The sequence below is a fragment of the Danio rerio genome, chromosome 16 (assembly GCF_052040795.2).
Source record: "Danio rerio strain M-AB ecotype USA chromosome 16, GRCz13ab, whole genome shotgun sequence".
Lineage (NCBI taxonomy): Eukaryota > Metazoa > Chordata > Actinopteri > Cypriniformes > Danionidae > Danio > Danio rerio.
This window is the reverse complement of record NC_141036.1, coordinates 8,495,001-8,520,840: the sequence shown is the minus strand read 5'-3', so window position 1 is coordinate 8,520,840 and position 25,840 is coordinate 8,495,001. Positions and strand designations below refer to the sequence as shown.

The following is a 25,840-nucleotide window of genomic DNA, read 5'->3' as shown; positions in this document are numbered from 1 at the left end:
ACGTCTACACGAAGCTTGAGCTTCAACTCACACTGTGAGCTGGAAACCCAACTAAATTAAGTGAGGTAGCTAAAATGAGTCAAGGCAATCCGTTTCCATGGGAGCCTTTAGATTGGTTTTGGAGTCATTATCTGACAGAGTTCAGAGAGCTGGAGATATGATGGTTGGGGTTTAGGTTTTTGGAGCCAGTCTGCAGAAGTCATCTGTTTTAATAGCACTTGCCCATAAAATTCTTCCAGTTTCTGAAATGTCCCTTTGCCATTGCAGAAAGCCATACAAAGCTTACTGCAATCATAATTACTGAAAGCAGTCTCTGTTGTTGGTCCTATCCTTGAAATTTAATGTGTTACTAAAAAAATAAATCCTATTTTATGTAGATTTGAATTTCAGACAAGATGTTTTAGTTTAACTATTGTCATAACTTAAACTACTTTTAGCACAATTAGGCCTATTTAAAAAATTTTACAACTATTTTTTTTGTGTTTGGTATCAAGTCGCTATAATGTTTATAATGCAAGTAAAAGTATTGTGCTGGATGTATTCCACTGTTCAATGATTTTTTGTGAATGGAAATGATATCTGCTAATAATATACACATTTACCAACCACTTTATATGTTACAACTGCTTGTTAATGAAAATTTCTAATCAGCCAATCACATGTCAGCAACTCAACGCAGTTAGGCATGTAGGTATGGTCAACATGATCTGCCACAGTTCAACCTGTGCATCAGAATCAGGAAGAAAGGTGATTTAAGTGACTTTAAACATGGCATGGTTGTTGGTGGCAGATGGGCTGGTCTGAGTATTTCAGAAACTGCTGATCTACTAGGATTTTCACGCACAACCATCAACCGTCAGAGGAAAATGGCCAGACTGGTTTGAGCTAATAGAAAGGCTACAATGTCTCAAATAACCACTTGTTACAACTGAGTTATGAAGAGCATCTCTGAACACGTCCAACCTTGAGGCAGATGGGCTACAGCAGCAGAAGACCACACCGGGTGCCACTCCTGTCAGCAAAGAACAGGAAAGTGTTGAAACAAAGCTGGACAATAGAAGACTGAGAAAACGTTGCCTGGTTTGATGAGTCTCGATTTATGCTGCAACATTTGAATGGTAGGGTCAGAATTTGGCATCAACAACATGAAAGCATGGATCCATCCTGCCTTGTATCAATGGTTTCTTTCTTGTATGTCGTTCGAGTTTTAGAAAAAAAGAAAATGTTTGAAATGTACCGGCAATTCTGAAATGAGCCATAAATAAGAGTCTGAATTTGTTTAAAATAGTATAACCTCTATTTGCAGGTTCGGAAGACAGAACCATCCAAACTGGTTTTTATTGATAATGCAGGAAGACCTCATCAACCACATGACAATTTAAACTTCAGACTGGTTGAAGGTATTGATGAGTAAGTATTAAAATGTATGACTATACTGCACTCAAAACCATTTACAGTAAGTTGAAACCAAAGAATTCTTGAGATTTTGAGGGACAGCTTGATTGTTTTATGTTCAATCAACTTAAAAATGTCAAAACCAATTAGCTTAATTGATTTGTGTTGAGAAAAAGTGTTTCAACAGTGACATGCATACCCTGCTCCTGGAATACTTCCTGCAGATTTCAGTTGCGATTTTTTTCAACATAATTTTAAAGTAACCCTGAACAGTGTTTCTTGGTCCTGGAGTGCCATGGGGAGAGATAAGTGATTTGTAATAATGTAACTAGTGCTGTAGGTCACATAACAGTGACAACGGTTGTTAACTACAGTGAAAAAAAACACAAACATGATTCCTTGGATTTACTTATGTTAAGTGATTGTAAACAATTTATTTGGGCTGAATTTAAGCAAACGAATTAAGTTGAATATTATTAAATTTGATTGGTTTGTTTAAATTCAACACAAATAAATAGTTTGAAGACAACATTTTTTCAGTGTATGTTAACGGATGTAAATAGTATGTCCAAATTTAACGCATCCTATATACAACATAACTTTTTAATAGTTTTGAAGTACTTACCAACTGTAGTACCAACTATACAGTTTACAATTTCAGCCACAGCGCAAGACATCAAACTGTGTCAGAGAATAGCACTTAGCACAATGTTGATTTTATCAAAGCAGCTTTACATAGATGAACAGGAAAAATGAAAATAAATGCCAGAAGAATATTTCCCTTTGTGGGACATATTTGGCAGGTCCAGGTAGAATGCTAGCACATTCTAGTTCTAGACTTAGTTCAGGTCAATAAGAATGTGATCATTGAAGGACAATTTACTGAAGGGCAACTCCACCGATCCCAACCAAGCAAGCCAGGGGCAAGAGTGGTAAGGAACCATAACTCCACCAACTCATTTATTCAAACCTTGGGAGAAAATAGGCTCAATCTGGGCATCAGTTTTTATCTGGCACAACAGCATAAAGGCAGAGCTACAGGGTTGGGCAGGTGTTCAGACTGGCCAAAGGGATCTGTGTAGAGCAGGGGTATTCCTGGGGATCTACCTTTCAGCGGAATTGTACAAATTAATACGAACTAGCAGTGAGATTGTGTTGAATGAAAAGAAATAGTTTTAAGTGGCATTTTTGAAAAAGCAGAACACAAAGCTGAACACGTTATTATCAGTCTTTACAAACTGATGCACTTCACAAACACATTATTTCCACTTGTAATCTGTGTCTATGCAATTTAGTCAAGCTGAATGAGCACATTATTTCCGCTTGTAATCTGTGTCTTTGCAAATTATTGCATGCTGCATGAACACGTGCATTTGCTGTGTTTAATAAATGTTGAAAACACATTTACCAAATAAATTCCAGAATGCAATAAAAAAAGTCATATGATTTTGTTTTGACAGATCTTGTGAGAACAAAAATGAAACGGACAGCATTAATAGACCAACCAGCGGACTGACCACATTTCACAAGTCTGAATGTTTAATTGGTAATTGTAAAATGCCTTATCCAAAGTCCATCATAAAGTTTTGTAGTATTTGTGCTCTCAAAGAGCGATTTCGAACCCCTAAGTTGTTTATTATATAAAGAAAAAAGGCCCACGGTGTCTTCTCCTACTACAGCAAATTCCATTTTCCTTTTTTATTTCTTTTCCTAGTTTATCAGTGTTACAAGCAGCTCAAAGTTGCAACATTAGAGAGACTATACGGACCAGGTAAATTAAAAAGAGAAATGATTTATTAACAAAACGTATAATTAACAAAAGAATTTAAAGCAATCAAAGTCAGTATAAGTGAAAGTCAGTAGTGAAAAGCATGTGTAGGGTAGTGTACCGAGCTCATGATCCAAACACAAACTAAAATAAATCAAAAGCGCCAAGCAGAGATGTCCGGCTAATCGAGCTCCTCTCCAGACAGAATGCCGGACTCCTTATAAACACCACACAATGGGTCTCAGGTGAGATGACCCACCCACCAATCTGCAATCATCATGCAGGCTCTGCAAATCACAAGACACATACAAACAGGTCCCACATGGGACCTAACAATCCAACCCAAGCTCATTCTGAAAACGTAGTCCCGCGGACGTTTCTGGAGACAGCGGCGTACGTCCCGGGGGTACGTACGGCCGCGTTTATATTTTTCAAGCGAACGCTGCGGGGCGGTGTGACGCTGTTCCCTTTCGCGCTTGCCTTACCTCCTTGTGGAGGGCTTCTCCGCTGCAACCCGTTTGTCCACTCAGCTCAGCGTGTAATGTCGGCAGGCTCGAAATGCGGAGAGGGGTCGACCACGGCGACCGGTTTCGAGTCTGGGGAAGAGCAGCTCCAGCAATAAGGTAAGACAAAAACAGAATCTCAAAAATTAAGTGAACGAGTTTCGTGACAGGGTGAGAACACGGCGAAATCCGAAAACGCGGTGAATTAAAAAAAATCAGGGCTTTTATTTTTTTGGACGGCGGGCGGGCAGGGCAGGTCGATCGGTAAAATTGGTCGGGTTCAGGGAAGGAGGAGGGCGAGTCGGCCGATTGGCCAGTTTGCGCAGTCAATCATCCGGTCAGTCGGACAGCGGCCTCTGGCAGGTTCACGCGAGAACATCGAATTGGCTGATTCGCGAAAACAAAAACTGCAGCCGTACGTACCCTCCGGGATGTATTCCGCGGTCTCCAGAAACGTCCGCGGGACCACGTTTCCACAATGAGCCCGGGTTGCAACAATTAGGAAGTGACGATTTTGTTCTCTTTGACCCATTGGATGGAAATAGAGCTTCAGTCACAAATGATTTATGCAATATTCCAGTTTTGCACATAAGTTTAATTGGCATTTTTGAATGTAAATATTGGGTCCCACTTTATATTAAGTGGCCTTAACTAATATGTACTTACATAGGAATTAATAGTTTGTTACAATGTACTTGTTGTGCAAATACATGTATTTACTGTGTACTTATGCTTGATTAAATACATGTATGCAATTACATCTGTAATTAACTTTTGTAATTACATTTGTAAATACACTTTTGACCATCCCTTACACCTTAACCTACCCTTAAACCTACCCATGCCATCAAACCTGTCCATAACCCAACCTCTATCTCAACTCAAAAGCACCAAAAATGGTCACGAATACATTATAAACACAGTAAGTACCTTGTATTTTTTATTTTTATTTTATTTTTTGATGTAAGTACATAGTAGTTAGGGACACTTAATTTAAAGTGGGACCAAATATTGTCACCGGCTCCAAACTACCACCTGTTACTTTGGGGTAAAAAAAGCAGTGTCCCAACTGATCCAAATATTCAAATGGTCTGTGTAATTGTGATCCGACAGGTTTCCTGAGAAGGCTGTTTCAGTTCTGCAGTCGGGATGTCTGGAGAAGATGCTCCTTCACTCCCTGTCTGTGGATCAGGAATTCTGGCTGAGCAGAGGAGAGGCGTCCGGACTTAAATCCCTCATCCAGCACACAGAACAAAGAGCCAAGGCCTTGCTCCGGCACATACAAGAGAAGAATCTTCGGTTAAACAGAGATCTATAACTCTCTGATGTTGGAAATAACCAAATAATGAATTCCCAGATGACAGGAACATTAATGGAATTAATTTCAATCGTCTAAATTCATTTATATGCTTGTCTCAAATATGTTTGCTGTGCTGTTTAGAAAGTCAAGCAAAGCATGTTAGATGGCTGAAATAAGAGGAAGCAGTATATTTGCATGGATTTTTGAGGCGATTTCCCTAATCAGACTTGACAGTCCTTGAACTGTGATTAACTGATGCTCTCAGTGTCTGAGAGAAGAAATCTCAGATGGTCATTTGCAGAGCAGGACTCATGTAGAGGGCCATCACTGTGAAGAGACCTGCACCATGTCCTAACCAGATACAATGCAAAAAAAAAAAATCAACACAAGCTATTTTTTTATTTTAGTGTTAAAAGTAAATGTGCTGTTTGACTGGACACTCAAACATGGTGTCCTAACAACATGTGACGAAACAAAATTACATTGACAAGCAACACACACACACACACACACACAAATGATTCAAACTACTAATTTAAAATGAGCTGAAACAACAATTCTTGAGTTTTTTTAAACAATTTAATTGTCGTATGTTTAATGCAAGATGGGAACCTAATCTATTTGGGTTGGCATAACATGAATGAATTGTATGGAACCCTGCATTTGATGACAAAAGCATTTAAATGTCAACCATTCAAAAGCACTACACTCCTAACAAATGTGTTTAGAATCTAATGAATAAGTATTAAATTGCATTAACATTATTAAAAGTACATTGCTGAGTGACTTATGTTGTTGGTTTGCACCGAATCAGCACTAGCATCCATTCATTCACTCTTTACTTGCTAGTTATTTTATTTTCCAGATCTGGGGTAAACTATCTGCTGGCATTTTCAGTATGGCAATAAAAGTCTCATAAAATGTGAATCAACCTCATACTGGTAACATTTAATGCAGAATAAAGCACATATTTAGTATCTGAGGTGGTGTTATCATTGTAGTTTAGCCACAGTGTCACATGAATTGAAATGGCTTTTAAAATAGAACCTCTGCACATCGCCATCACAGATAGTTTAGGCAATACAAATTATTTGAAGATATTTCATATTTAATGCACAGTTATAAGGACTTGACCAAAGAAAGGACAGGGTTACCTATGTGTGCAAAACTTTTCTGGAGAAGTGGGACAAACAGGGTGCGAAATAAAACACTCCAAACATTTTATCATTTTATCAAAAAATATTTATCATTTGAATTTTGTCTTGGAAAAAAAGTTGTATGTAAGATTTTTGGGTAACACTTTAGAATAACTATCCGTTATAAGTAGTTAATAGATCATTAATAAACTGTTAGTTAATGAGTTATAAATGACATGTTAAATAAAAGTTAATAGTTTGTTAAGTATTTATAACTGTGCCTTATAGATAGCCAATAGATAACTTACAAGCTGTTAGTTAACAAGTTATAAATGACAACTGTATTTTAATGATTCATAACTATACTTTATAAATTACTAATAGATCATGAACAAGCTGTGAGTAAATGAGAAATAGTTGAAACTAGAATAACATCCCAATAACATACACAAGCTAATAACTAGCACTTAACTAATATATAAAAGTGCCCAAACCTCATGGGTTTGTATTGTGTTGTATACTGCTGTTCTGCCATGACGTGATGGCTCAGTATGTGTTTCTATACGTTAAACACAATGTTCGACATTTCGTCTGTGGAGTTTCTTTGGTAAAATACAGCACACAGAAAAGCCTATGAGTGGAACAAAGTTAAGGTATAAAAAAAGTATATTTTAAATATCCCAATATCCCATCAAATTTCTGTAGCTTGAACTTGTTCCATCCATTTATTGTTCTTAAAAGTTTCACTCATATTAGCAGATGGTTAACAAACTATGAACAACTGATCTGTAAAGTGTGAGTTAATATATTAGTTAGGTGTTAGTTATTGGCTTATGTGTGTTATTTGGACGTTATTCTAAAGTTGCAACTATTCCTCATTTACTAACAGTTAATAAATGAAGAATAGCTGCAACTTTAGAAAAATGTCCCAATAGCATATATAAACTATTAACTGATACTTAACAAGTCATTAGTAAGTAATTTACTAACAGCTTGTTCATGATCTATTACTAATTTATTAGGTATGATTATAAATCATTAAAATACAGTTAACAAGTCATTTAAAACTTGTTTACTAACAGCTTGTAAGTTATCTATTGGCTATCTATAAGGCACAATTATAAATAATTAACAAACTATTACCTTTTATTTAACAAGTCATTTATAACCCATTAACTAACAGTTTACTAATGATCTATTAACTACTTATAACGGATAGTTATTCTAAAGTGTTACAGATTTTTGAACAGTACGTTTATTTTGCGCACATCAATGTAGTTTTGCACTTTGTGTCTTTCCTTATATGTTTAAGCTGCAAACTTTATAATGATTCAAAGACACACTGAACAGAAATCAGTTCTTCAAATCAAATGAACAGAGACCGAAGCAGTGGTTTAAAGTGGCAATATCAAGCCCATCTGTTCGTGAGCTGATCTTGTCACTTCCTATAAGCCTCATACTGATCGCGCTTTCGGAGATTAGGAGCACGCCAAGGGAGAAAAATAAATGATATCAGCGAAACATTAAATCTTCCTTTCATCCAGTTTAAATTCCCACAGGTCTCATTTACATTTGCCTAATGTGGGCCAGAGCCTCCTGCCTGTGTTCTGCTTCCAATTTCACTTCAAAGTAGCTTTCACTGCTTCTTTTTAGACTTGGGAAAAGAGTTCACCAAAACAGCGGAGACATTTTAACCCCTGAAAACACTGGATTTGTTTAGCATAAATGCTGAATGCACGGATGTTTTATATACTTGATGACTCAATATTATATTTCAAACTGCAAGGATATTGTTGAGTATTGTATGAAAAGGTGGGTAAAATATGCCATCATGTGTCTCTAAAGACAAAATTCCAACAAAACCAATCAGTGGTGGTTCTAGCTAAAATGGCACCATGAGTGAATCACCCCACATAAAGTACGCCCCCCAACTGCCCCTTCCTTCTGCTTCATAGCCATGCTTAGTCAAAATAAGATCATCATCATATTGTAAGCCTTAGTTTGGTCAACTTACAAAACTTGCTGTGTATTGACACCTTGTGTCATAAAAGTAACAGAAAAGGCTTTTACTCCGGTTTCACGGCGCATGATCAGCGCATATTTTACTGGCGTGCATATAAACAAGAGCAGGAGCAGCACGGAAATGGTTTTCTGTGCGCATGTTTGCTTTAACCACTCTTGTTTGGGTTGAACATGGAGAATAACACACTTGCTGGTGCAAAAGATGCCAAATGTGAATGGCATAAGGAGTCTTTATTCTGGGATTGCCACTCTAAATTAATAGATTTGCATAAAGTAAATTGTATCTCTCAAAGCTTACTTTGATGACCCCAGCAAGATGCCGCCCTGGGCGATCGCCCATATTGCTCATGCCTAAAATCGCCACTCAAACCAAAAAACAAATAAATAATACTCGGTACAGCTACTGTTTTTACGTCACCTTGACGGTTGGGTTTAGGGTTGGGGTAGGGGTAGACGTAAAAAAAATACAATTTATTGTATAATTTAATAGATAACATATATAATACCCGTTAAAACTACTGTTTTTACGTTACTGTGACGATTGGCTTTAGGGTTGGGGTGAAGGTAGACGTAAATAAAAAACAATTTATCAGGTAATTTATTAAATAACATAAATAATACTCTGTACGACTACTGTTTTACGTTACTGTGACAGTTGGGTTTAAGGTTGGGGTTAGGGTGGGGTTGATGTTAAAAATTACAACTTATTGGGTAATTTAATAAATAATACTCGGGACAAGTACTGTTTTTACGTCACCGTGAAGGTTAGGTTTAGGTTTGGGGTAGGGGTAGACGTAAAAAAAATACAATTTATTGGGTAATTTAATAGATAACATATATAATACCCAGTACAACTATTGTTTTTACGTTACTGTGATTACTGGGTTTAGGGTTGGGGTAAAGGTAGACGTTAATAAAAAACAATTTATCAGGTAATTTATTAAATAACATAAATAATACTCGGTACGACTACTGTTTTACGTTACTGTGATGGTTGGGTTTAAGGGTGGGGGTAGATTTTTAAAATTACAATTTATTGGGTAATTTAATAAATAATACTCGGGACAAGTACTGTTTTTACGTCACCGTGACGGTTGGGTTTAGGGTTGGGGTAGGGGTAGACGTAAAAAAAATATGATTTATTGGGTAATTTAATAGATAACATATATAATACCCAGTACAACTACTGTTTTAACGTTACTGTGATTACTGGGTTTAGGGTTGGGGTGAAGGTAGACCTTAATAAAAAACAATTTATCAGGTAATTTATTAAACAACATAAATAATACTCGGTACGATGTAGACAAAAAAAATACAATTTATTGGGTAATTTAGTATATAACATGTATAATACCCAGGATAATTCCTGTTTTTACGTTACTGTGACGGTTGGGTTTAAGGTTGGGGTTAGGGTGGGGGTAGACGTTAAAAATGACAATTTATTGGGTATTTTAATAATTAATACTCGATACGACTACGTTAAAAAAATACAATTTATTGGGTAATTTAATAGATAACATATATAATACCCAGTACAACTTCTGTTTTTACGTTACTGTGACGATTAGCTTTAGGGTTGGGGTGAAGGTAGGCGTTAATAAAAAACAATTTATCAGGTAATTTATTAAATAACATAAATAATATTCGGTACGACTACTGTTTTTATGTTACTGTGACGATTGGGTTTAAGGTTGGGGTTAGGGTGGAGGTAGACGTTAAAAATGACAATTTATTGGGTAATTTAATAAATAATACTCGATACGACTACTGTTTTTATGTCACCGTGAAGGTTGGGTTTAGGGTTGGGGTAGGGGTAGATGTAAAAAAAAAATTAATTTTGGGAAATTTAATATATAATAAATATAATACCCAGTACAACTACTGTTTTGACGTTACTGTGATTATTGGGTTTAGGGTTGGGATGAAGGTAGATGTTAATGAAAAACAATTTATCAGGTAATTTATTAAGTAATATAAATAATACTCGGTACGACTACTGTTTTAACGTTATTGTGACGGTTGGGTTTAAGGTTGGGGTTAAGGTGGGGGTAGACGTTAAAAATTACAATTTATTGGGTAATTTAATAAATAATACTCAGTACGACTACTGTTTTTACGTTACTGTGATGATTGGATTTAGGGTTGGGGTAGGGGTAGACTTTAATAAAACAAAATAAATGTGAAATTTAACAGATAACAAAAATAATACTCTGTACAACTACTGTTTATACCTTATGTGACGGTTTGGTTTAGGGTTGGGGTTGGGGTAGACTTTATTAAAAAACAATTTATTGGGTAATTTAATAAATAACCTAAATAATACTCAATACGACTACTGTTTTTACGTTTCTGTGAAGGCTGTGTTTAGGGTTGGGGTTGGGGGTAGACGTTAATAAAATACAATTTATTGGGAAATGTAATAAATAATATAAATCACTTTCATTCAAACTACTTTTTTAAAATAAGCTGAAACAACACAATTCTTGCGATTTTATTGAGACAACTTAATTTTTTATGTTCAATACACATAAATTTGTTAAAAGTGTTAAGTTAGCTTAATCAGTTTGTGTTGGGACAACATGAATAAATTGTGTGGAACGCTGCATTTTTTACAGTGTAGATATGAAAACTTAGGATTGCCAGAGATGGAAAGGAAAGGGCTACTTTTAACACAACAAACAAACAGAGTTGTTGATTGTTAAAATACGATCAGTTAAATAAAAAATAGGAAACATCCTGGGTCTGTTTCTTCGCTCTTCTTTATACTTTTTTTTTCAGATCAGGTTTCGGTAGATACTCAAAATCAAATGACTCGAGGGCAAAAAAACCTGATTGGGACATTCCTAGTTATTACAATCATAATTACTTCAATCTAATAAGCGTTTTCTGTACAACTTACACAAAAATAGCAAATACATTCTTCATAAGCTTCCCATTGAAAACAACTAGCTACAATGGCTGCTTAAATGTTGTAGCTCTAGACTGATGTATAGTTCATCAAGATTACTGTTCTTTTTTTATGTAATCTATTCAAAAATGCTGACATGTGCAAAAACAGCGCCCCAGTGCGTCTACGTTCTTAAGTATTCCCAGATCTAAATCCCAAAGGTAACAAATGTTTAATTTCCTGCCAAGACCATGGTTTAGCAATTTATAAATAAATGCAACTTGATCGCGGTTATCTTACAAGGTCAGGATAAAAAAAAAGGGATGAAATATAAAACGACATCCTCTCTCATCATTAGGCAAGAGATCTGACTGGACCAAGCAATTATTGGCTGGACCATGCGAGGGGGTTTCTTAGAAGACTGTGAGCCTCTGCCATGTGTTAATTCTGGCATGCATCCATTTAATATAAACATCATTTTAATTAATGTTAGACAGGAGAGGGATTAAATTAAGTGTAATTAGAAAGAAAGGAGGAGAGTGAGGCTGAAACACAAAAGAGAAACAAACAAGTATGTGGATAAAAGTAGGGTCTTTTTAATGTTAAAAAAACTAATATTTTAACACACTTTAATAAATCTAATACTCACTATAAAAGTTTATTGTTAATAGTTAATAGTTTTTACGGTAACACTTTACAATAACAGTACATGTATGATGATGTATTATTATGTAAACATTACTTTATTGTAAATGAATGAGTTAAAGCATGCGCTAATCATAAACTAACTTTAACTACAACATGAGTCACAAGAGTACCAGTGGCGGTTCTAGACCAGACTGACTAGGGCGGCTGGGCAGGGGCCACTATTGCTTTTAGGGGGCACACTATAACATCTTAAACAACTTAAACAATTATTCAAAGTCATTTTTTTTTTCATGCATTACTCTGCAGTCTTCATAAACAAGATAATTAAATAACTTAAACTCAAAATTCTATGTTAATTTATTTGACAAGTAACTTAACACATTTCTAACATTCAAGTACATCAAGGCACATTTTCGCTCCCGCAAACTTTAACAGATGCAATTGAAGTCATTTTTTTTGCCCGCCCTTTAATTTAAAATGATCTTTAAAAAAAAAAAAAAAAGAAATCTTCACAGTATTTCCTATGAAACAAAAATAATTCATTTTGAGTCATAAAACGGCTTATTTCTTACAGTTTGTATTGAATAAAAGCAGTTTTTAATAAAAATAAAATGTTAATGTCAGTATTATCAGACTCTTTAAGAAATATTGACTGTGTATTTTTAATTGTCTGCACAGCAAACCAGTTATACAATGACTTGACTAATTACCTTTCCTTGTTAACATAACCTAGTGAAGTCTTTAAATTACATTTTAATCTGAATCAAAGACTAAAGGAATTTCGTCTGAATACAACTATCTTGCAAAATAGTAAAATATCATGCACTGACTGTCACTATATGGCAAAGATTTAAAAAAGTAGTTATTAGAAATGAGATAGTTAAACTATTATGTTTAAAAACGTGTTGTAAATCATGTGTTGAAGACTTGTGCTTTATGTCATGACTGAAATCAAAAACGAATAAAGGCAAAACTAAACGAATTGAATATGACTTTCCCATGAGCGTGGCTGAAAACGTCATGATCAATGTGTTTCATTGTTCTCCGGTACTTGCAGACTGTTTGTAAGTTCAAGACTAAAGTTTAAGACCTAACGAAAAACTATGTCGAGTCAACGTCTGATTAATAAAAAACCAAGGAGCTGGTGGTGAATTTCAGGAGAGAGAAGATAGAACTTACACTGAATCTACACTGGTCTCACAGTTTGGTTCGGTTACGCTTATCATGCCATCGATTTGGTTCAATTCGATATCCCGGTGCATTGATGATGCTTTCCATGCAAAATTAGATTTTTTTTCACAACGCAGAACTTTTTAATAAAATCTATAAATATATTTATGTTTATATATTATTGTAATACAATTGTGTTCTTTATTACAGCAGTAAGATTAACACAATGAACTGTACCTTTAATTTGACCTGCTCAAAAAGAAGACACTCCTTCTGAATGTATCAAACAAAACTCCAACACATGCACAGAAGACAGCATGAGCATTTACAGCAAATAAACTAATTTAAATATTCTCCCGCTTTCTTTTTGAGCGCTGACAGACGAGGTCTTACACCCCTATGATTGGTTATTGTCTTCACCTGCTCAACAGAAAGGGCTGCGATCGGCTTTAGAAATGAAAGCTCTGTTCACCGATGGCAGGAAGAACAGCTGCGGTTACAGTCTATATGCACACAATACGCGGTTATCTCAGATAATCCGTAAAAGACACAGTAGAGAAAACTTGCACCTCAGGCACGGTGGTGTATGGATCCACAAGTATCGCTTTAACAGCCGAGAGGAGAGGAAAAGTTACCTCACAAACACGCCAGCGGGTCAAATGTCCAAAGTGAGAGAGAAAGAAGTAAAGATGGAGTTTGACAGCATTTCTTCGTAGTAGTGAAATAGCAGCTTGTGTGTTGTGGTGCCTTTCTTGTAGTAAGAGCGTTAGTTACACCCTCTCGCCTCCTTCTTCATAGTATTGCGACATCGTGCATAGGAGATAAAGAATGTCAGCACGTAATAACCGGTTATTATCTATCACTGAACCGATCAATCATTTTGACACCCCTATTAACGAGTAACGATACAGCACATCAAAAATCTATCGGAGTAAAAGTATTAAACACATCGAAAATATGTACTGAAGTGCAAGTGGAAGTAGGAGAAAAAACAACACTCTAGTAGAGTACACATACAGCCTGTTAGTACTTAGATACAGTAGTAAAGTAGTTCTACTTTGTTACTATACATCTCTGGGCATAGGATATGCTTTCACACGCAATAAGACATGAGATTGATGTTGTACCTCAACATCGTGGGACGTTGCATTTTGTTTGGAAATGAAAATCATGTTGATGTCAGAACCCAACGTCAGGCCGAGGTCAATGTCCAACGTCAGACGGACATTGCATTTTATTTACTTTTCAACACAACCTTTAAACAACAAATTATTAAATTAAATTAAACTTTAGGTTTTGTGGACGTTACCAATACGACCTCTATCAGACGTTGGAATTTGGTTGCCATACCTGACGAAGAAATGTCAGTAATTGACATCAATCTAACGTTGGTTTAAGATGTTGGCTCAACTAGATTTTGGTCATTTTCCAACACAACCTAAGATTTAAGTTATTGGACATCAAAATAACGTTGTGCTTAGATGCTTGCGACCTAAATTTAAGCTAATATGAATGTATTATGACGTTGTGTGTCTGGTTAATTCCTTGATATTTCCCAACACAAAATCGATTGTGTGGAACCCAGCAATTTTCCGGATTTTTTTTTCCCCCTAATAGTAAAAGCCTTAATTTAAAAACTGCGCCACATGTTTACTTGTGGTATCTTTGACTAATATTTACATTTGTTTGAGGAACTTAAACATTAAAATGTGACAAACATACAAAAAAAAGCAAATCAGTAAGGGGGCAAACACTTTTTCACACCATTGTATTTGTACAATAGATGTCTACGCAGCCTAAATATAGTAGTCGTAAAAAGAGGAGCACTTCTTGTTTATCAGCTTCTTGTCCCTGCCATTAAAATGTGAACATCTTCCACAGAAATAAATTAATTAATTAAACAATCATGTGTTTGAAATAATAAAAATAATTAATCTATGCCAACGCTTCTACTGCATCTGCTATGAGAGTGTGTATTCCTTTGGAAAGTACCGGGGAACAAAATGTTATTTTTACAAGCAGTACAGCTCATTAAGTCTTAAACTCATTGCTCTCTGGAAAGAATTAAATAACTCTGTTTCATTTGCCAACTTTCAAATCAACCCCTGCACTGGCAAAGCGCTTACTTTCCTATTACTGAAGACATTGTACCAAATGTCACACAGATTTATGGGTAAAAAGTATAAATAAGAAGAGTTCAGATTCAAAGATTTTTCTTCTATTCTTCTATTCTATTATTCTGTTCTTCTATTTTTTTTTCTAAAACAAGCTTTTTGCTCTTTGTTTATGTTCAGTTATTTTTTTTACTTTAAATGCAATGAAAATAGCCTATTATTTGCCATAAAAATCAACAGAGGAGAAAATGCTCATTTTAGAAGAAAATTTCAGATGGTATTAAGACATTTTTGAATGAACTCTTTATATGATGTTAAGATATCATGTTGAAGTCAGAATTATCAGCCTCCTGAATTATTAGCCGGCCTGTAAATTTTCCCCCAAAAGTTTTTTAACGCAAAGACATTTTTTTCAACACATTTCTAAACATAATATTTTTGTTTATTTATATTTTTTTCTAACTTAGTTTTTATTGATTTTTTAGGAACATGTAACCAGTGGGAACAAAACAAACAAATAAAAAAATAATACATATATACATAAATAAACATATGTATAGATACTTATATAGGCAAGTACATCCATTCCACACATATATATCCATATACATACATGTATAAAAGTATTAAATTACCCTCATCAAAATAATTAAATAAATAAGTATAAAATAAAATATAATAAAATGTTGCCAAACATATTTTCACAGTGAAACACAACCTCTACAATTATGTAAGTGTGCATTTATAAATAATTATATTGTCATCGAGGAGAAAGCCAGCCATTTACTCCATTTCTTTTAAAGGTCTCTAATTTTAATCGAAGAGCATGTCTTTTTTCCATTTCCTTAACTTCGGCTATAAATTTGAACTATTCATCTTTAGTTAGTGTCTCTTCATTATAACATTTCCGGGTTATAGCTTTTTTACTTGTTGCCAAAAATATCTTCAATGGATATTTATCTTCCTTTTTAAGATTGATAGGAGTATCTCCCAGATAAAGCACTTCAAATGATCTAGGAATATAAAGATAAATAATATAAATATCATTGATGGCGGAGTGCACCATTTCCCAAAAACTATTAATTCTTGAGCACTGCCAGAATATATGCGCATGATGTGCCTCAAAAAATGGTGCCATGACCCAGATCTAAACATAATATTTTTAATAACAAATTTCTAATTATCAGTTAACGTTACTGACAATAAAATGTTGTAACGTTACCAAAATTGTGAACACTGAAGCGGTTTTCATGCGAGCAGTGTGTTTTTCAGCCATAGCACCTCTCTTTCTCTGTGGTGTGTGTGTGTGTGTTCGAGGCTGGGGCGGGACACATAAACAACCAGTGATAATGATTGGTGTGTCTGTGAACGTGATGTAACTGAGAACGTGATGATAGGCTTGTCGTATCAATGATGAATGTTGATGTATCGTGCAACTTCTGCCCAGGAAAAAAAAGAGACTTTCTGTGTCTGTGTCAAGTAATTCTAATCCTATTGAAACACCTCATGTCGTCACATGCTGCCACAAAATTAGTGGCTACTCAGGTGATAACGTGAGCTCTGCTACCAAAGGGGGAGACAAAGTCACAACATCAAAGGAACTAAAACTTAATTTTTAAATTAACACTTAGTAGACAGAATTAAACAAACTAATATCTAGATATATAGTTGAGGACATGCTGCCGTTGTCTCTCACATTGAAACATTAAAATAGTGTAGATTAGTGTACAATGTTTTGTATTCTTTTAATATTTTTGTCATTTGACAAATTCGATTTTTTTTAAGTAACGCGATAGTTACTTACCATGGTAATTAGTTACTATTTGTGAGAAGCAACTTGTAACTGTAACTAATTACTTTTTTTAAAGAAACATGCCCAACACTGCTAATAACTGATTTCTTTTATCTTTGCCATGAAGACAGTACATAATATTTTACTAGATATTTTCAAGACACTAGCATTTAGCTTAAAGTGACATTTAAAGGCTTAACTAGATTTATTAGGCAAGTTTTTCTTCATTAAACAAAAACTGCTTTTACTCTAGCCAAAAAAAAAGAAATAAGACGCTCTCCAGAAGAAACTAATTTTATAGGAATACTGTGAAAAATTCAAGGGGTATGATTCTCGCTTTGGGTGCAAGAAGTCTCCGGTTCTGATCCCGGACGAGCCCCCAATTATGTTACGGTCCCTATTTAACAACACTTGTAATCCTAAGACAACGTAACATAAATAAACAACAGCCAAAGTGCTCCAACTAAATTATTTATTAACATAATCAGCAAAACAATCTAAAATTACAAGAGATAGGGAGCCTGACAACCTAATAAATAACAACCAAACAAACCTAAACAGGTTGGGACTCCCCACTCTAAACAGATGTCAAAAGGTGAGTATAAAAGCGAGATTGTGAAGTCCGCTTCCCTCTGTTTTAAAAGCTGACGTCACCAAATCAACAAAAACTGAAAAGGGAAAAAGACAAACAAGATCAATTGAAACATAATCCTATATACATTTCTGGAAATCGCAAAATTATGTCGCCAGAAGAACGTATGGCTGCATTTCATATTTAAAACGAATGCTACGGGGCGGTATGATGTTTACCAGCTGACCGCTTACCTCCATATGGACGGATTTACCGCTGTTACCCCACTGTTGCCCAGTAGCTCGCCATGGACTTGAGACACAGAGAAGTTGACCATGACAACGAGGGTTGAGTCTGGTGAAGAACAGTTCCAGAAAGCAGGTAAGACAAAAACAAAAGCCAAAAAATAAATAAACAAGTAAATAACAGGGTGAGAATGTGGTAAAATTTAAAAACGTGGTAAAAATCAGGCAAAGGCTTTTCTTTTTCTGGATTGCTTTTGAAAACACTGTCAGTTGGGTTTAGGGAAGTGTGTAGGCGAGTCAACCCATGCTTTTAAAAACTATTGGTTGGGTTTAGGGAAGGAGGAGGGTGGGGGTATCAGTCAGTTGGTCAGTCAGTCAGTCGACAGCGGTCTCTGATGGATTTTTGTGAGATCAGCAGGCACTCGCAAGAGAAATTTGACACCGTAAAAAGCATACACAGCGACCTCTGGTGGACTCATGAAAACAAAAACTGCAAAAAAGCAAAGCTCCTGGGAGAGATGCTGGTGCTCTCCAGAAATATATATATATGGCTACGTCATCAGAATGAGCCTTGGTTGAAAAGTAATAATTACCATATGTAACACATGTTAAACATCACTTGGTAAATATTTGAAAAAGAAAAAAAGCTACTTTTAAGAGGGCTGATAATTTTGACTTTAACTTTACGCATATAAAATGAAGCTGAAGTAATGGGTGCTGAAATTTCGATTAGCCAACTAGAAGATGTTTCTTTTAAATACATACACTTCGTGATACATTTTAAAAGCACCACTACAGTTGGTCTTGGCACACTGAGAGCTCAGAGCAGGCCGCTATCTCTGCTGTCTCTTCTTTCCATGTTGCTGGTGATTTATTTAAGACATGATTATCCTATTAACCCTCGTCTGGAGAGCTGTACAGCAGCAAACAGGCTGTCATGTTCAAGGTCGTTTTTCATAGGACAGTGAAGAAACTTTATTTTCATAAAAAGTAGGATATGTCTGCATCCATGCATTTGTTTTGACTGGCTTGAGACAACTATTTATATTATTTAAACAGTTTGTCTCTGTCTGACATATTTCATAAGAACTTGTGGCTTTCTTAGACTGTTTTTGCTACCCATCACATTATTTTGATAGAGATTTTGATTACTGTTATTATTGTTATTAGTAGTAGTAGTAATCATATTATTGTTGATATTATTATTATTAGTAGTAGTAGGTAGTGCTTTTGAAAACACTATTGGTTGGGTTTTGGAGAAAAAGAGGTCACTCAGTCAGTCATTCAGTCGACAGTGACCTCTGGTGGATTTACATAAGAACAGCAGGTGCGAATGACACAGCGTATACAGCGTACACATCGGCCTCTAGTGGATTTGTTAAAACAAAAACTGCAGAAAAAAGTAGTCATGGACGAAGAGAGTTGGTGAATCGTGAAAGAAAGTGAAGAGCGGGGATGCATAGGAGGAGGTGAGGGGGGGGTTTAAAATGAGGTGCCGGATTAGATTTCAGAGGTTGTTAGATTTGTTCTGGTACAATATAAGCCGTGGTAGTAATTGTGTTATTGTTGGTATTATAATTATTGGTAAAAGTAGTTGTTGTATTATTGCAATTAGTATTCAATTGTATTTTTGTTGGTGTTATTATTACCAAATTATTATTGCTAAGAGTAATTGTAGTATAGATGGTTTTAATATTGTAAGTAGTTGTTGTTGTGTTGTTATTAGTAGTAGTAGTAGCAGCAGTAGTAATTGTATTATTGGTATTATCATTATTATTAGTAGTAATAGTAGTAGTAGTTCATTCATTTTCCTTCGACTTAGCCCCTTTATTTATCAGGGGTCTCCCCGTGTTCATGTGAGTTTCATCTGGGTGCTCCACTAGTGGTGACCCCCGATTAATAAGGTTATATGCCAAAAAGAATATGAATGAATGAATGCCACCATCTCAATCACAGTAGTACTAGTTGTAGTAGTGATTTTATTGTTGGTGTTGTTATTATTTATAATATTGTTAGTGTTAACAATAATAATGAATTAAAGTGTTCCCTAATACTTTTAATGGGGATTGTCTTAATTTTGATGTCATAAGACATGTCACCCTGACAATCTTTACTTTATACTTCACAATATAGGTTGAAAAAAGAATACAATAAAAATATAATTCTAATAACAATAATTATGTGACATCATTCATAATATTACTTATCTTGCATAACACTGCAGTGGATGTTCTAAACGAGTAATGCAAGCCAACATATCATAAAGAAAATCAACACAGGCTCATTCTGAAAAGGTAGTCCCGCAGACCTTTCTGTAGAACGCAAATCATGTTTAATTTTTTTAAGCGAACGCTACGGGGCAGTATGACGCCGTTCTTTTTGGCGCTTACCGGCTGACCGCTTACCTCCGTGTGGAGGGCTTTCCCACTGCAACCAATTTGTCTAGTTAGCTTGTCGTATACATCGGCGAACTTGAGACGCAGAGAGGAGCTGACCCGGATTTGAGTCTGGGGAAGAGCAGTTCCAGAAATCAGGTAAGACAAAAACAAAATCCCAAAAATAAAATGAAGGAGTGAACAACAGGGTGAGAATGAAATTAGAAAACGTGGTAAAAATCAGACGAGGGATTTTTTTTTTCTGTACGGCTTTTGTAAACCATCGGTTGGGTTTAGGGAAGTAAGCGGATGGGCGGGTCAATGGGTAAAATTGGTTGGGTTTAGTAAAGAAGAAAGGTGGGTCAGTCGATTGGCCAGTTGCCCAGTCAATCATTCAGTCAGTCGACAGCGGCCTCTGGTGAGTTTACGTGAGAACAGCGCGGGCGCGAATGGCACGCGCAAGAGACATTTGACATACAAAAAAGCAAACACAACAGCCTCTCGCAAAAAACAAGGACTACAAAAATACGTACCTCCCTGGACATATTTCTCTGTTTACACGTGACTACGTTTTCATAATGAGCCTGGGTTGAAGAAAATAACACCAAGCACATTTGTAAAGATGGCATGTAATTTCCATGTTCTCATACTTTCTTTAACAACACTTTAAATGCAAATAAAACTTTAAAGGCATCATAAAAATGGTCTAAACCAATAAAACGAGCTGACCTGTTTTGCTCACTATAAGATGATTTAGCAGCTCGGCTTGGCAGTGCTGATCGTGGAGAAATTACACTCTTCACTTTTATATAATTCATAGAATTCCCCTCTAGTTACATTCACCGTAGTGTGTCTCCTAGCTAATGGCTGTTTAAATGTTAATTAATTGGGAATTAAACATGAGCCTCAATCCATTATCCATAAAGACGACATGTTTCCAGTCGTCGCTTGTTTTACCATCAGATACCAAACTCACAGGGTGTACTCTAGCTCCACAAAGATGTTGCTATGTCACTTATCTGTTCAGAAATATTGTGTTGTGCAAGAGCTCTGCCCTCTGGTGAGTCTCTCTGATGCAAAACAGAGTCCTTAAGGTCCTCACCTTGGAACGTTGCCATGACAATGAGCAGGCAGCTCCGGGCAGCCTCTCAGGCTCATTGTGACGATGTGATTGACAGATCCTACTTGAGGCTGTTGTCTCAGGTGTAAAGATGTGACAGCAACAGGAGAGAGAGTGTCATTTGGCTGCCCTCTCTCTTTCGTTCCACAGCTTTTAATGAGAGTTTATACGGCAAGCAAAGGCTCACTTTAAACCTGGATCTCATGTTGAGATAACAGGAGAATATCCAACCCAGGCTCATTCTGGAAACGTACCTCTATATACATTTCTGGAGAGCGCCAAATATGTACCAGGAAGTACATATTTTTGCATTTTTTGTTTTCACAAATCCACGAAGGGTGCCGTGTACGCTTTTTCATTTTAATTTCTCTCCCAAGTGCCATTCACGCCTGCTGTTCTTGCATAAACCCACCAGAGGCCGCTGTTGAATGACTGTTTGACTGATGGATTAATCGACTAACCCACCCTCCTCCTTCCCTAAACCCAACCAATTTTATTGATTGACCCGCCACCCACTTTCCTTAACCCAATCAACAATTTTCAAAAGTAATCCAAACAAAGAAAAGCCCTCGTTTGATTTTTATTAAATTTTCAGATTTTACCACATTCTTTTATTTAATTTATTGAATTTTATTTAATTGTCTATTTTTATTTTTTATTTTTTGGATTCTGTTTTTGTCTTACCTGCTTTCTGAAACCGTTCTTCAACCATCTCAAACCCCATCGTCGTGGTCAACTGCATCTCAAGTCCGTTGACGTACATGATGAGTTAATGGGACAAACTGGTTACAGTGGGAAAGTTGTCCATGCGAAGGTAAGCAGCCAGCTGGTAAGCGTGAAAAGGAATGGTATCATACCACCCTGTAGCGTTCGTTTAAAAAGTTAAATCCATACGTACCTCTGGCAGCATAATTTGCGGTCTCCAGAAACGTATATAGGACTACGTTTTCAGAATGAGCCTATGTTGTGACAATTGTAGGAAATCAAACGATATTTGTTAAATTCATTGTACAGATGCTTGACTTTTGGCCTTCAAATGACAGGTCCCTGCTGAAAAATCCAGCTTAAACCAGCCTAGGCTGGTTGGCTGGTTTTAGCTGGTTGACCAGCCTGTTTTAGAGGGGTTTTGGTCATTTCCAGGCTGGTTTCCAGCCATTTCTAGTCTGGTCTTAGCTGGTCAGGCTGGAAAATGACCAGCCAGATCTAGCTAAAACCAGCTTGACCAGCCTGGTTTAAGCTGGATATAGCTGGACTCCCAGCTTGGCTAGGCTGGTCAAGCTGGTTTTAGCTGGTCATTTCCCAGCCTGACCAGCTAAGACCAGGCTGGAAATAGCTGGAAACCAGCCTGGAAGTGGCCAAAACCCCTCTAAAACCAGTCTGGTCTACCAGCTTAAACCAGCCAGATTTTTCAGCAGGGGTTGCTATCAATCAATATCAATCAATCAATAGCCCCTTTCACACAGTGATATCGGTAAATATCTGTAGTTGTCTTTTTCATTCTCCAATCAAATGAAAGCAGAGGCGGGGTTTCCGTTGAGGTGCCTTCTGTGTTTGTGTTGTCGAGACAACTACAGACTTGTGGTTGATGTTTTGAGATATCTGATGCTGCATGACTCACAAATCTTGAAATATCACAGTATTATTAAATATTAAAATTATACCCATATCAGCAGCAACACTCGCGCACAATACACAGCTGATTCAGTCGTTGCCTGGTGACATAAAAAGCACACCGCACTTTATTTTTTCTTGTCAACGAAAAAGGCAGTGATGTGCACCTAACGTTTTCGAAGCGTAAAAGTGCATTCGATGTGGTCAGGCCAAAAGTAAATAAATAAATCCATCCTGGTAATTCTAAATGTGGTTATGTATTACTATGTATTATTGTGTATGTATTACGTTTATTGTCGAAATCAAAACAATTGGAAATAATGGAGGGGCGACGCAGTGGCGCAGTAGGTAGTGCTGTTGCCTGATAGCAAGAAGGTCACTGGTTCGAGCTTTGGCTGGGTCAGTTGGCATTTCTGTGTGGAGTTTGCACGTTCTCCCTGCATTCGCGTGGGTTTCTTCCAGGTGCTCCGGTTTCCCCCACAGTCCAAAGACATGCCGTACAGGTGAATTGGGTGGGCTAAAATTTTCTGTAGTCTATGTCTGTGAATAAGTGTGTATGGATGTTTCCCAGGGATGGGTTATTCTGATGAGTTTGTTTTGTTTTTTCAGCCTAATGATGGCTTGCTTGACTGATAGTGACAGCTCTTTGGATCTCATCTTGAGAGTTGACAGTAACAGATTCCAAATGCAAATAGCAGACTTGAAATAAACTCTGGAGCGTTTATCTGCTGATTGCTATTGGGATAATGAGGAAATAACACACACATGGCCATGGAACAGCTTAGAAGTCAATTGTCCAATTAATTTTGGACCCTTAACAAGTGAGAGGCACATATGCAAACTGTTGTAATTCCTACACCGTTAACCTGATTTGTATGTAAATACCCTCAAATTAAAGCCGACAGACTGCAGTTAAAGCACTTTTGCAGTTAGTTTCATTTCAAATCCATTGTGTTAGAGCCAAAAATGTTAGAACAGTGTCGGTCCAAATATCTATGGATTTCCTGCATTTATGAAACTTTATGTATTTGGTACACAAAGCAAGTCTCTCATGTAATATATCTATTAAAAGACAGAAAATATTACTTTACAAACTGTATTGTAAATAAATCATATGAACATTTTAATATTATTATTATTTCACAATAATATTAATGAAATTCATTTAAAAACTGAATAAATATAAATTTAAGTATATGCATAGACTCAATAATGGGCTAATAATCTGCAAACATCTGCATATTTCTGCGTGCACAGATTCTGTGTGAGCCTACCTATATATTGTAAACTAAATTTTCTGTAATACAAATTAGTCCCAAAATATATGCTCTAGTACTTTCGTAGATATAAACAATTTTTTAATAATTACTCATACACAGTAAATAGACATTACTGTTTATTATTTGACAAGCCTGGGTAAACTTTTACTTATTGTTCAATTTTTTTATTAACTAATTTATTTATTATATATTTTTTACTATTTACCTCAAGTTTTGAAGTAATTACATTATAGTGTTAAAAGAAATGTGATGAAAGAAAGGGGTGTCTTGTGTGAACAAATCTTTTTTTTTTTTTTTCATTTTTACAATGAAATATATCATAAACAGGTGATACTTTGATTCTAAGGTCTTTTTAAAAAAATAAAAAATAAATAAATCTGCAAATAACATCAAAGGAAGACCAAATGCTTCTCAGATAAAACCTAACGCTGACTTCAAAGTTTAACTTTCCTCCATTTTTAAACAAGTAGGTTACTTTCGAAAAAGGGTCCAATTAACAATCTATATTTACTCTAGAAAGAAAAAGACTATTAATATATTGTACATCTATAAGAAAATCCCACTCATTATGGCAATTTCAGTATTACTCAGAGAGGGCTGGTGTTCAGTGTTGCGATTCGTTGCATTTTTTGCTTCAAAGACAGGCACTGTGATTTCAAAACCATCTACATCAAATGGCCGTATGTGGTTGTAAATCTTATTACTATTGTTTTATTTTTATTTTTTTCAAATGATTCAGAATTCCCTGGAGAAATCAAATCCAGTCTCTGTATAAATTACTATGACTGAGATATTGTATTGTTTTTAACAACACTGTAAAAAATTTACATGATTTTTAAAGGTAAATAAAACAGTTAAATGTTAGTGGAATAAATGCATGACGCTTTTTTTATATATATATATATATCATTTGGTCAGATTTCTCTAATCTGTCACATACAACTGAAACCAGAAGTTTACATACACTGTATAAAAAGGGGTATAACCATTTTAAAACAGTCAGATGTTAATGTGAATAAAACTTTTCTCTTTTTAGGTAAGTTAGGATTATCAAACTTGTTTCTGTTATGCTTAATAGCAGAATAATAAGAGTACATTTTTTTGAGAAATTGTTATAACTTTTCTTGAAAGTCAAGTTTAAATACAATAGTATTATTATGCCTCTGAAAAAGCTTAGATGATGGTGTCAAGGTTTTGGAAGCTTCCGATTGGCTAATTGACAACATTTGAGTTAATTGGAGGCACAACTATAGAATAATATTTAAGGAAAACCTCAAACACACTGCTTCCTTTTGTGACAACATGGAAAAATCAACAAGCCAGAATCAACAAAAAAGCCAGATTACAATTAGCTAAATTACTCTGGGAAAAATGCTTATTTTTGGAGACATGTCCTGTGGTCTGATGGGACTAAGATTGAACTGTTTGGCCGTAATGACCAGTGTTACATTTGGAGGACAAAGGGGAAAGCATACAAGCTTAGAAACACCGTACCAACTGTGAAGTATGGGGGCGGCAGCATCAGTTGTGGGGCTGTTTTGCTGCAAGAGAGGTCCTCTTCACAGCATAGATGGCATAATGAAGAAAGACCTTTATGTAGAAATACTGAAGCAACATCTCAAGACATCAGCCAGGAAATTAAAACTTGGCCACAAATGGGTCTTCCAAACAGACCATGACCCTAAGCATACTGCCAAATTGGTGAAAATGTGCTTTAAGGACAACAGAGTGAATGTTTTGGAGTAGCCATCACAAAGCCCTGATCCCAACCCTATAGAAAATTTGTGGGCAGAGTTGAAAAAGCTTGTGCGAGCAAGACAGCCTACAAATCTGATTCAGTTAAACCAATTCTGTCAGGAGGAATGTATGCTTCAAACTATTGTGAGAATCTTGTGGAAGGATT

General features: G+C 35.9%; 1 protein-coding gene and 1 long non-coding RNA gene across 6 annotated transcripts in view; one reads left to right on the top strand and one right to left on the bottom strand.

Annotated features, from left to right (window-relative positions):
* The window catches only part of gask1a (golgi associated kinase 1A), a 60,078-nt gene extending 54,328 nt beyond the window's left edge, over positions 1-5,750 (top strand). For 2 of the 4 annotated variants that reach the window (XM_087286618.1, XM_087286616.1), the window contains 3 exons: positions 1,307-1,410; positions 2,856-2,941; positions 4,780-5,750. In XM_087286618.1, coding sequence (XP_087142744.1) covers positions 1,307-1,410; positions 2,856-2,941; positions 4,780-4,871 — 282 coding nt within the window. In that variant the 3' untranslated portion in view covers positions 4,872-5,750. The remainder of the gene's footprint in view (positions 1-1,306; positions 1,411-2,855; positions 2,942-4,779) is intronic. The other 2 variants (XM_087286617.1, XM_087286615.1) reach the window with 1 other exon arrangement.
* The window catches only part of LOC147840126 (uncharacterized), a 402,217-nt gene that overhangs the window by 306,862 nt on the left and 69,515 nt on the right, over positions 1-25,840 (bottom strand). The window lies entirely within an intron of this gene.